Source organism: Montipora capricornis, chromosome 10, assembly GCF_036669925.1.
Source record: "Montipora capricornis isolate CH-2021 chromosome 10, ASM3666992v2, whole genome shotgun sequence".
In the NCBI taxonomy this organism is placed as follows: Eukaryota; Metazoa; Cnidaria; class Anthozoa; order Scleractinia; family Acroporidae; genus Montipora; species Montipora capricornis.
The window spans coordinates 54,436,209-54,448,708 of NC_090892.1; the positions used below are offsets into that span (position 1 = coordinate 54,436,209).

General features: G+C 40.9%; 2 protein-coding genes across 4 annotated transcripts in view; both read left to right on the forward strand.

Moving 5' to 3' along the window:
• LOC138019520 (uncharacterized) overlaps positions 1-6,498 on the forward strand; it is a 6,641-nt gene extending 143 nt beyond the window's left edge. The window contains exons 1-3 of one of the 2 annotated variants that reach the window (XM_068866343.1): positions 1-35; positions 2,792-3,463; positions 3,913-6,498. The exon at positions 1-35 is cut by the window's left edge and continues 143 nt beyond it. In XM_068866343.1, coding sequence (XP_068722444.1) covers positions 1-35; positions 2,792-3,463; positions 3,913-5,057 — 1,852 coding nt within the window. In that variant the 3' untranslated portion in view covers positions 5,058-6,498. Of the gene's footprint in view, positions 36-60; positions 479-2,791; positions 3,464-3,912 lie in introns of those variants that run through there. The other variant, XM_068866342.1, reaches the window with a different exon arrangement.
• Positions 6,499-8,488: 1,990 nt separating this feature from the next.
• Positions 8,489-12,500, forward strand: part of LOC138019522 (contactin-associated protein-like 5) — a 7,555-nt gene continuing 3,543 nt past the window's right edge. Inside the window, exons 1-2 of one of the 2 annotated variants that reach the window (XM_068866348.1) lie at positions 8,489-8,631; positions 11,401-11,651. In XM_068866348.1, the coding sequence (XP_068722449.1) occupies positions 8,535-8,631; positions 11,401-11,651 (348 nt within the window). In that variant the 5' untranslated portion in view covers positions 8,489-8,534. The remainder of the gene's footprint in view (positions 8,632-11,400; positions 11,652-12,500) is intronic. The other variant, XM_068866347.1, reaches the window with a different exon arrangement.

The window sequence follows — 12,500 nt, forward strand, 5'->3', positions numbered from 1 at the left end:
CCAAATTCGGTCTGCTTTCCACTTACGTGACGTCGGTAAGTTGATAACTTCCTGTTGTTTTAAATTCTTGTGCGCCAAATCTCTGGTTACAAAAGCTTTGTGCTTAATACTGAGTAAAAGCTACCGAGTCGTAAATTGAATTTGTCTTTGAAAGGTTTAACAGCCTTCGTTTTGAAAACTTTAAGTCGAAGGCGATAGCGGAAGCATTTAACTTCAACAATGAATTCCCAAGGGCAAAAGGAGAAGCAGAAAAGGCGAAAATCATTTAACAGCTTGTGCTGCATCTCAAGCTTGATGTTGTCGTTTTTGTGTTGTATCGCACTGATTCGTGTGGAAATCAAAATGAAAGAACACGGCCGACTCATATTTCACTCAGTCACATTCTGTAATAAGCTGGAGACAGAGCTTCAACAGTTGCAACAAAGATCGCGAGATCGAAAGGCCGGCTATTATGACGTTAACTCGTTGAAGGCAAAAGGTGAGGTGCTTTAAACCAGCAAGTATTTTTGTTGCGTAAAAGGAAATAAGCTTGCTTGTCTTACCTCTTGCTGTGCTAAGGGGCTTTTCCTTGGGAGATTTTGTCATTCAACTACAAGGAACTGGCTTAGTGTATCAGTATTTCAGAATAATTAGGTAAGTGAACTATGCCGGCCCTCGTCTGCACCAAGGCCGTGCCACATCGCTAGGGAAACTGTGGGCTCTGTTCGGACGACATTTATACGCTTTGTAAAGTGACCGGGTACAACTTTGTGTTCCTTCTCGAAAGCCTTGCGACTTGAAATAGTTGATTTTCTGTGAAAACTCTGTTCATAAATAAACGAACAACCACTCCAGGTAAAGGGATTTCGTGGAGCAAAGCCCATGACAGAAGTCTCGGGTTTTTAAAGCAAATGTTTTCAGCGACTCTCCTCTCCCTTTTGCCGTCGGGTCTAGCGTCTTGGAAGAAAAGCTTAGTGCAAGAGAATGAAAGTCATCTATTTTTTTTCCACGCAACTTCCTCACTTCCCTCTAGACATCTTTTTCTGCGCTCTTTGGGATCAAATGTTTTGAAGGTAAAACGCACCGTAGGTTTTTAGTTGGATACCATTTGTAGTTTATCGTCTTTACCATAAATAGAGGATATTACAGAAAACCTTAACTACACACAACATTTTCCTCTCAGCTTACAAACCTACTGCGACCTTCACTTGCAAACCGGATGGCAATGCACCAATCACCACTCACTATGCTCACAACCAATCACATTACTTTTCCCACTACTAATCAGAACACAAACCAGAGCATCACTCCATTTGTTTGAATTTCCAACTGTCACTTGTCTCTAAAGATGACCTCCGCTCAGGTTGTCGAGACGTCAGTCACTACCAATAGTCTTTTTCAGGACTACTTCCACCCAGACATTCAAATTCCATCGAGGTATGTAACTCCTGGTTTCAAACCATTTTCTGTTAACACTAGAGACGCTCAAATGTAAGAGCTCTCGGTCCTTGTAATGTAAATACCATTTCCAACGAGGTGAATATGACGTCACAACCCGCCCGATCTCGCTGGACCCATTTTCTTTGTTAGCTCGAACAATTGGTGAAATTCGTAATGGCGAACAACCGAAGTCACAAAACACGGGCAAAAATTACCAGACTTTCCTTGTGATGAAACTTGGCAGAGTAAATATTCGACACCTGTATTTTCTACAAGTGCAAAAAAAAAAAAAAAAAACAATGAAAAAAATTAAATTTCGACCATAGCAGCACTATGCTACTTTCAGACATTTAGCAATTATTGAATGAGGGTGAGTAGGATATGAAGAATTCTGCAGGTCGAGGAGGGTGTTATCCACCAAGGCCGAGGTGGATAACATCCTCCGAGATCTGCAGAATTCTTCGTCTTCTACGAAAGCCGAATTCAATAATTGCTTTATTATTCATTCAAAATATTTTCTTCGCTCAAACTTCTAACCCTACTCGCAGCCATTTTTCTGATCAACAAAAATAACACAATCTCTCCTTCAATTTGCAGCGGGCTGCACTTTTGACGTCATTTTGACGTCATCGGTTCAATAATCTGCAGCGGGCTGCTCTTTTGACGTCATTGATTCAATATGACGAAGTTTCTTTCCAAATTTGGTGAACAGCAGCAGGTTATGGTGAATTATGCGTGTGGTTTTAACCAATCAGAAACGGGGAAATATTTTGAATGAATAATAATAAGTTTTATGCTCGATTTATCAGCTCCGCGAGACTTCAAGCTAAGCTCTCCCAAAGGCCCGCTCTTCTTGATACAATCGATGCAGCAGCTTTTAGGTAGAGTGCGTTTAGAAGGGAGGGAATAATGTACCCGGCGAGAAGTGAAAAACCTCTGGTTACCTTGGACTTAAATCTCACTTTTATGCAGACGCCAGGGTCACGATCTGAGGCTCGGATTGGTTGATACTTTTACAAAAAAACAAATCAGTATGATTGGTTCTTTTGATTGGTAATACCGAGGGGACGCGTGATTGCTAAGTTTGGCATTGGTCCCGTTTGTAATTATCAATTTGACGCGTTTGACAGCTGGTGTCTGAATGAAAGTAAGATTCAAGTCCAAGGTAACCAGAGGTTTTTCTCGCGGTTCAAGAAAAACCTCTGGGACGTGGGTATGAATAATAGGGCTGTTTCAGGTTGGCGCATCCCATGTTCATCGCCCTTGCTTTGTCGAATCTTTGCGTTGGCGCCAGGGAAAGAGGCAGATACGCTGGCAAACGCCTATTGTTCATACTTATTTCTTTATTTTATTTTTCTATTATTCTTTTAAGCTAACGAAAATAAAGATGATTCACCTGTAATCCCAAAAGAAACCATATCAAGAGAGAAACGCGCATTGCAGCAGAAACCAAATCAAGTCACATCTGAAGTGAAATTGCTAATCAAGAAAGAGCTAAATCTACTTCAAAGCCAGATCTGTGCTAAGGATGAATCTCTCTGCCGGTCAGGACCAAAGGGGAACACAGGTCGACGGGGAAGACCCGGAACCCGAGGGAAATCTGGCCTGCCTGGGAAACCCGGACCAGAGGGACCTCCCGGTAAACATGGACCAGAAGGACCGCAAGGTCCGACCGGAATAAAAGGGGATATCGGATTACCGGGTAACCCTGGTCCCCCTGGACCGAGTGGCCTGCAGGGTTTGAAAGGCGCCAAAGGTGAGCCGGGCCAGTCCATTTCGGCTCCATCCCTGGTTCAGCACCCGGTGGAAACAACGGTGAACGAAACTCGAACAGCCACCTTGAGATGCGCAGTGGATGGTAATCCAACTCCGAAGGTCTCGTGGTCCAAACTGAATTCATTGTTTCCTATTGGACGTCGCGTTGTGGAGTCTAGTGGCACTCTTATTCTGAAGGATGTTAGACCTGGTGACGACGGAATTTACAGCTGTAAAGCTGAAAACATCCTGGGAAGCGTCAATGCCTCAGCGAAACTAATCGTTCAGTGTAAGTTTCAAACGTTTCTTTGAAGATACTGACGTTTAAGGAGAGCAAGGTTGCCACACTCTCTCTCCGCTTTGTTATCAGTTCAGACCTCAACATGAACGGAAACAGTAACTGAAGACTCGCTTGTCTGTGTAAGGCGTGGATTATAGGTTCAGTGTCGATAGGACGTGTTTCTTCTACTTAAAGTATTCTTTAATGATAAAAGGGACCCCCCACCCCGTCAAAGTATTACGTGTTTCGTCCACGCAATTTTGGTCGAAGAGCCGATGTAGTTTAAACCCTTTGATCTTTCCTTCCCCTTTTTTCAAAGCATAGTTAAAGATAACCTTATCTCTTTTATCCACAGTTATCTTTTTCATTTTCATGAACTTCGAGTAGGTCTAAACAAAGACAGTAAGCAAAGTTTCTTTTTTCCAAAAAAAACTAATTATATCTGCATTTCTCAACAGTCAGCCCCAAGATTTCATTGTCATCCACACGAGTGATTGCTGAAGAAGAGCAAAATATTACCATCGCCTGCAATGCTACTGGTCAGCCACAGGCGAGAGTCACGTGGTCAAAATCAGTGGGGACATTTCCATTGAGCAGAACTTCAGTAACGATGGGAGTGTTGAATATCTACCAACTGACAAGAAAAGATGGCGGAGTGTACATATGCAAGGCCAATAATATTTTTGGATCAGTAACTGGCACAGCTCAACTTGTAGTATTTTCTCGTTTAAGGTTTTTGGTTCGCCCTCCAAAAGAGGTAACTCCGATGATTGGTTCTAATGTAAGTCTTCCGTGTAGTGCTGAGAGCGACCTGCGACCTACAACAACGTGGATCAAAGATGGGAGGTCTTTACTTCCTGAACACTTCAACGTCCTCTCAAACGGCTCACTCGTTTTACGTAACGTGAAAAAATCCCACGGAGGAACTTACGCCTGTAGATCGAGTAACACGATTAGAACAATAGAAGCTGAAGTTAAAGTAAATTCACCTATAACTGCTACTTCTTGTTCTGTGATAAGGAAATACGTGACAAGAGAAAGTGGAAACTACGTCATTGATCCAGATGGTGCGGGAGGTCTGGCGCCCTTTAGAGTTTACTGTAATATGACGGATAAGAACGGAGTTGGCGTAACAGTGATCAGTCACGACAGTGAAAGCAGAACGCATGTCCAGGGATGTGAATCAGCTGGTTGTTACTCTCGTGACATTCATTACACCGGAGCGAGTCTGTCTCAGCTTGCGAGTCTCACTAGCGTTTCTTTACATTGTGAACAGTTTATCAAGTACGAGTGTCATGGTTCTTTGTTTTATCGCGACAAAAGTGTAGGTGGATGGTGGGTGTCACGTGACTCAAGGAAAATGACGTATTGGGGTGGAGCATCTGGTAATGACAAGTGCGCGTGCGGGATGACCAACTCATGCGCAGACCCCAGCTATGGTTGTAACTGTGATAAGAATGACAATGTCTGGCGTGAAGACAGCGGTCTTCTCATTGACAAGACAAAGCTTCCAGTTAAACAGCTCAGATTCGGAGATACTGGACACGCAGGAGAACAAGGGTACCACACACTCGGAAAAATCAAATGCTATGGAATAGCATAATATCAAGGGATCTTTGTTTGGTATCTAGTACGGTCTAATGAAAAAGAAACTGTCATTGTTGTTATAACTCGGGGGTTATATCACATAGATTTTCGATAAATTTGCGTCTTGCAAAATGCTGATAAAGTTGGATGGAATACAGTAATATTCACAAAATGAAGGAAACAAAACGTAGAAAGCAGAGTTAGTGTTAGTCACTAACTCTGTAGTAACTAACTGTCACTAACTCTGTAACCAGAGTTAGTCACTAACTCTGTAGAAACATAGAAGGACAGAGAAGAAATTTAACAGCCTTATGAAGTATGCTTAGATGGACCACTTGCAAGGCTACATATCGAACTTTGTCTATATTTTTATAGTTGACACTTTCAAGGAGTCTTTTGTTCGCTATCCTTGGGGATTCATCTGCTGGAACACAAGAAATTTCAATCTGTCACAGTTGGCAAATTGTTGGTAAAAACAGAAAGACCAACAGGGGTATTCTCTCTGGCTAAAAATATATTTACCGGAAGGGCATGAGCTATTACTCAATGATCAGAACATCACATGCACAAGATCATGTTTTGTTTTTGCACTAACTCTGATTTTTGGGGTCAATATAGCAGTAACTTCACTTCGATTATTTTTTCAAAATGTTAAAGTGTTACTAGTAGTATTTCAAAAACGAGTGCGAGTGCTTCATTGTGGCCGTACTTTTATTGTTTCGAGGTGTTTGGAATCCCGGATGAAGCACGAGCTTTTGATATGATTACTCAATTTTCAACAAATAATAGACAAAGATTTCCAATTTGAAGTGAATTTTAATTTTTTCTGAGACGTGAAGGCTCTGGAGTTGCCACAGTTGTAAAGAAGTTGTCGCTCCGTCAGGATGTATACCGCAACAAAATCGTTCGAGAGATTTCGGCAGCTAAAAAATATGGAGGATAAGAAGAAAGGCGTAGTTAACTTTAAAGATTGTGAAGTAAATGTTGTTGTTATACAGCTGAATTATTTCCCCAAACAGCGCTCGCTCTCATTGGTTACTTCGAGGTCACATGACATCTAACAATAAAGCTGTTTCCCGCCAAAAGTCTCTGAGCGGGCAACGGTGCAAAATCTATGAATGTTGACCGACGACCGCCGTTGGTGTTGCTGTTGCACGTTTTTCTTTTTGTGCTATATAACAAATCACTTATTGACTGGTGCCTCGGAAAACAGTTCATTTTGTTTCCATCGAATTTCAATGTTTCTCTCGGCAGCACCTCGGGGAAACATTGAGATTCTCGGGAAACAAAACGAACTTAAGACTTTCGGGACCAGTCATTAAGTGTTTATTGTTAAGGGTCTTAAGGAGGCTCGAAACGGAAAGGGTTAAAAAAAGAGAACGTGGTAGAATGGTTTGATCTGAAGACAATAAGTTGTATTTATGTATTTGATTTAAATACACGAAATTGGTTGGGTATGTATGTCAGTGGCACTGCCATTGTTATGAAATGTGTTGATATCTTTGAATTAGGGAAATATATGTTCTGTCTTTCAATTGAACTAAATACTCAATTATTTGAATGTGCTCCAATAAACATTTCGTGTGATTTGTTTGCCTAAATGGGCGATTGACTTGATTCATTATGATTTGACAGCCAACAAGCTCGATCACGTAGATAATTATAAGTTAATGACAGTGTCTCAACATCTGGTATAGAAAAAAAAGCTCTCAAAAAAAGCTCTCAATACAGCTCTCAATAAAAGCTCTCAAATACATGGCGTCTCCTTCTATCAGTATCGCATCCACCGTAGTTTTCCGAAATGACACGGGGCACAACGACCTTTCGCACAGCAAATCTGAAAGACTCATAAAAAGCACATTGTCTTCCCCTCGAAACATCGCTAAGGGGATCGCCACCTTGATGGATACGTCCACCAGCAAATAAATTGCCGTTTGTCATTACAAAACAACACATCATTTACCAAGTAATTCCGCGAATAAATTAACCTCGATCTGAGCTACTACACAGTGGTATGTATACACAATGTATGTGCATGGGGATATGTATTGACAGTATATACAGAATTATTGACAGTACCTGCTTCTGTTTACTCCCTAGACATGAGCTCAAGTTGTATCTCACAACTTGAAGACAGTGAAGGTTTTCGGTGTTTTGAAAGCGTGAAAAGGAGTTTGAATTGAGGATGCACGTAAATGTATTATCCAATGACGGATGATTCGTGCGATGATTTTAGATGTTTCAGATATCTCACACTCCTTTATTACTTAAATACACTCGTGCTTATAAAAACGTCTTATTTTGGGGAAGAGGCTTAACGTTCTTATATTGGTTTTGCGATTTGAAGCTGAAGACTTTTTAACATGTTCTTAAAGGTCTGTGCTATACAAAGTGCGACTGCAAACTGAAGGCCTGAGCAAAGGGCTTCAGCATTTGCTTTAACGTCCGTTCGATTTTGTTGAATGATGCCGAACGATGCTGAACGATGTTGACAGCTGGGGTGGGGAAACTTTTTCAATCCATCATCAACATTTGATACAACAAAGCTAACGAAAGGCCTTGTATTCAGTCCCAGGCTGCAGCCGCGGGACTATGGATACGTCATTAAGAGACCGAATAGTGCGCACACGCATGCGCAACAATGTTGAAAGAGGCAGGGCAAACGGCTTCAAATTCATTCAACATTCGCGAAAACAAAAGAAATATTGAATGGTTGTTGAAGTAAAGTTTAAATGCTTTTAAACGCATTTCACGTCGATTCAACTTCGTTTGAACAAGTTTCAACGCGGTTGAAAGGGGCGAGCAAACGGATTTCAACATGGCACTGTTCAACAAAATCGAACGGATGTTGAAACAAATGTCGAAGCCGTTTGTCCGGGCCCTAACCAGAAAGAAACACAGATTTATAGTGATTGGCCAGCAATAAGTAATCTGTCCTTGCTGACTGAGTTAGATCGGCTGGAAGGGAAAATATTTGGCCCTAATGACGCACGGACCGAGAAGCCTAAATATTGTCCCGAGGTCCTGGTAGTACGAACCGCTTTCATTTCATGTTTGTTCTGTAGTTAAAATGTAGGACATTTCCTATACTGTATTTTAAAATATAGAGTTTCGTGCTCTAAAACATATATTATTACCTCTACAAGACTGCCTTTATTTACTTTGTTAACAGAATTCTGCCTGAAATATGTCACCCAACACAGTGATATTTACGTAGCCATCACTTCGTCGTTCCATGTTAATTCCCCAGTGGAAATATATGACCCTTCGTGTACCGTATTCTAAATTGTTTTTAATCGATCAGCCCGACCGGAGTCTCGAGCCTTAAGAGATATATTTTAAGTTTCGTTGATTTTGAAAAAAGCGTAGCTTTTTCCTGACATTTTTGTTGTCAATTTACGGCGCGCACCTGGTGCTTGAGCATTTCATCACGGACACTTCATTTGATAACTTAAAACTGTCGACCTTCCATTTATAATTGGCATAAACAAAGATGTCTCACTCGCGTGAACAGGTACAGAAGATATGTTCAGGTATCGGTGTTTTTAGGGTCTGCGTACTGTTTGCACTTCAGAATTTTACATCTTCAGGTAAGAAATGCTATTAACGCTAACGTGGCTTATATGCTGTACGAACCAGACTTGTCTACCTATAACTAGGTCGGTGCCGGATGTAGCACAAGTGCCTTCGAACACAGAGCAACTCCTGTGTGTTATCTGCCCATATGGGCCATGTGAAGGCCTACAATTTCATCAGTTTTGTATCTAGGCCAGTTGTCTATGGAAGAGTTTTGGATCTTGAATGAGAAAATTTGCAAGGGAATGACTTGAACCGAAAACTGAAATACCTTGATTGACTGAGCTGAAAAGTGAAACTGTAGTAGTAGGTCGGTTTCCAATGATGCCCTTGAGTTCGCTTTAAAATGTCAAGTTTTCAAGGTCTGCCCCTTCAGTGTCTCCGTTTTTCTCATTGCGGCATCTCTTCACTCGGTATCCAATTATGCCTACTGTTGCTATGACAATGACCACGAAGAAGGAGGACAGGTGGAAAAACAATTGTAGTTATCTTATTTTCATTAAGCTGGCTCTGCAGGCTGCTCGGTGGGCTTCCCACTTAAATCGATTAAGTAAAGGAAAAAAAATATGTTATTGGAATGAGTAGCCTTTGGGTTGCTGCAGCAACATAATCTTCACGTCGATCCAACTCAAGGTTTTTTTTTTCATTATCTTCGTGTTAAAAACTACTTTTCAGTTTATTCCACATCAAATACTCAAACGTCTTTTTGGGTTTTTCTCGGGAAGCCGGGGCAGCTTCGACTTTTGCCAAATGCTTGTATTTGTGACGTGAAGTCAAGACTTCCTTTTAAAGTTTGTAGTATTAAAAAATGATATTTTCAGGTTGAAGTTTCTTTATTGAATTTAGTCTAAGAAATGAGTCCCAAGTAATGACTATTTCCTTTTGTGTAGTTTCATCCTGCTAGCAGAGCCTTTCTTTTGCTTGCTCGATTTTGGCTTTCTCGAGAAAGGCTCTGCATGAATCGAGTACGATCTTTATTGAATATGCGCTGCATGTTCCCAGGATACAGTCTCGAACCCAAGCCTAATATGCCAGATCTCGCGGCCATCTTGGTTTTTCATGCCAGCGGGCTCAATTATAACCATCGGTTTTGTCACTAAACGGACGCTCGCACTGGAAAAACCGGTTTGACGAGAGAAAACAAGATTGACTAGTCCAGAAGTTCGGGCTGCGGCGGCTTTAAAGAAATGACGCGATTCGGGCAGAGCCTCCTTTTCTCCTCCTCAGTAAAGAAAAAGACAAAAGGAGGCTCTGCTGGCTGGGTGGTATAGTTTTTGCCTACGTAAATTTAGTTTATATCCCAGAATTATAATGCGTGTGGTAATTAAGTTTATTGCAAATTGTGAAAACAAGGCAGCTGAATTTGAAGCAGAAACATTTGGTTTTATCGCACGAGTCAATAAAGGTAAATTAGCCACCGTAAAAGAAATTTGCGAGCCGATGTTTCAGGTGTTGGCCCTTCGTCAGACCGAATAGGCCTTATGCGTGATGACGGCAATGATAAAAAGTTCATCACCAAGCCTCATTTACACAAAATTATTCACATTATCTGGAGTACATGAAACACTGTTCGCTCATTTCTTTACAAGTTTATTCCTTTGCGATTTAGTTGAAACTAAAATCATGTTACAAGTTTGATTTTCGAAATCGAGGCTTGGTGGTGAAATATAAGGGCTTGGTAACTAGTCAAGAGTCCTCTCTTGACTAGTTACCAAGCCCTTATATTTCGACCGCGCGCCATTTTCAACGGAAGAGCCTGCTTGCAGGCTATGGTGAAATCAGCTAGTCAGACGTCATCACGCATAGGGGGACGTGGAGGTGCTTTGCCATTGGTGGAAGCATGGCGATATTTAATGCAGAAATAAATTAATTGGATGGAAAACGTTCATTAATTCCGTAGGGGTTGAAAAATAAAATTTTTGCTCTCGATTTCAAGTTTTGCGGCTTTCTGTGTTGTCTTGGTGTGGCGATAGGCCACAAATCAGAAGTCATGTTATCAGAGCCGGGAGTGGTTAGGAAGATTGAAATGTCCTTCAATAGGCCATTTCCGAGTTCGTGTCTGCCTCCTTTTCAAAGCGAGTCTAAGTGCGAAGTTTTTGTTATGAAAATTAGTTTTCATTCATATGTTAAGTAGAACTAATTACCATCACAAAAACTTCGCACATAGAGTCGCTTTGAAGAAGAGGCAGACATGAACTCGGGAATGGCCAATTGATTTTCGACGCGTCTTTGTCATTTCTTTTCTGCATATCGAAGATAATTGCGGAATCGGTCTACTATTTTCCTAAATAAATGGATCAGAAAATAAAAAATACATTTCGGTAATTTGGTCCACTTTAGCCTCGTTAGCACCTCCCACATAAATTCCTGGTTACGGACCTGGTAGGTGAGGTTGACAGGAATTATTTTTCTTCTGCGAAATTTGTGGTGTTTTCTCCCGATCGATCACTTTCAATCACTCTTTTGATCGATCAAGCAGGTCGCGGGGTTGATGTCTTGTTTCAGGTTGCAATTAGGTAGCTTTTTAATGCTTTAATTTGCCATTAGTTGTGTTGCAGAATTGACTTCATAAAAAAATTAAATAAACCACGCGAAATAAAAAAAAAATTGTTCAAATGACAGGGTATAAACTTAATCTCAGGGTAGCAAGAAATTAACCACCTGGCCGACCAACCCGTTTCAATGTTCGCGGGCTGAATACTAAGAAACAGACTATATGTTGGATTCAGGAATTTGACTTAATGTGAAAAGTTAATCAGTGTAATTCGCGACGTTTTTAACAGCAAACGGTGACCGCATCATCACTTTCAAAGAACCAGTACCAAATAAGACCATGGAAGATCACGTGATCAGAAGAGACGAGGTACCCAATGAAGGAAGCTGCAGAGTCAAGTGCTATCTGCACCCTGACTGTGTCTCTATTAATATGGGGCCCCTAACAGGAGGAAAGCTGACTTGCGAATTGAACAATGCCACTGCTCAAAAAGAGTCTGCCCTAGGTAGTGAGGAAGGTTACACTTACTTGGAAATTCAGGTAAAACTGCTTAGCTACTCCATTTTCCAGTGTTGCTTTTCTTCAGTTAACTATTTTTTAGACCTTTGTTTTTTTTTAACGTACACCAGCATACTGCAGCTATTTAAAACTTACTTTTCTTTTGCCATCTTACAAAACCTCCTATCAATTTCTCTTTAAATCTTGATTTCCCAAAATAGCACTTCGTTATTGACTCGTCTTACTCTTCAACGTTCACTTAAAGTGCCCCTGTGATCAAAAATACCACTTCCTTTTTTCCTTCATATTTTGAAAGTGTGTTTGCTTAACACCTGACTGGAAAAATTTTGAGCTTTGATTTTTATCCAAAGGCCGTTTACTTTGAGTGTAAGTTTTGGATTTCACGGTCCGCCATTACTCACGTTCAAAACTGACCGATTGGACCTCAGACGGTTGGATCCAGGGAAAAGTGACGTCAGAGGCTCACTAGCTTAAAATTTCAGCGTGTGAACCCAGCTTATCATATATGCAAAGCGTGAGTTTAAAAGTCTGAAAGCCCAAAAACCCCCGTGCTGCATATTAATTCTGTGGCGTACACATTAAACTAGTGAGCCTTTGACGTCATTTTCTCCTCGATCCAGCTCTCTCAAGAACATAATGTTAGTAATGGCGGACCATTAAATAGGAAAATTACAGTTAAAATAAAGAGGTGTCTTTTTGAAATCAAGGCTTAAAACGTGGGTCACTTAGTGTTTTGTTGACATAGTTTTGAAATCCAAAGAAAAATATAAATTGATTTTTTGGTCACAGGGGCACTTTAAAATCAATGAACAAGCAATCAGTCACCAATTATTCTGCAGCCGTGTTTTGGGGCATTTGACTCGTGAAGCA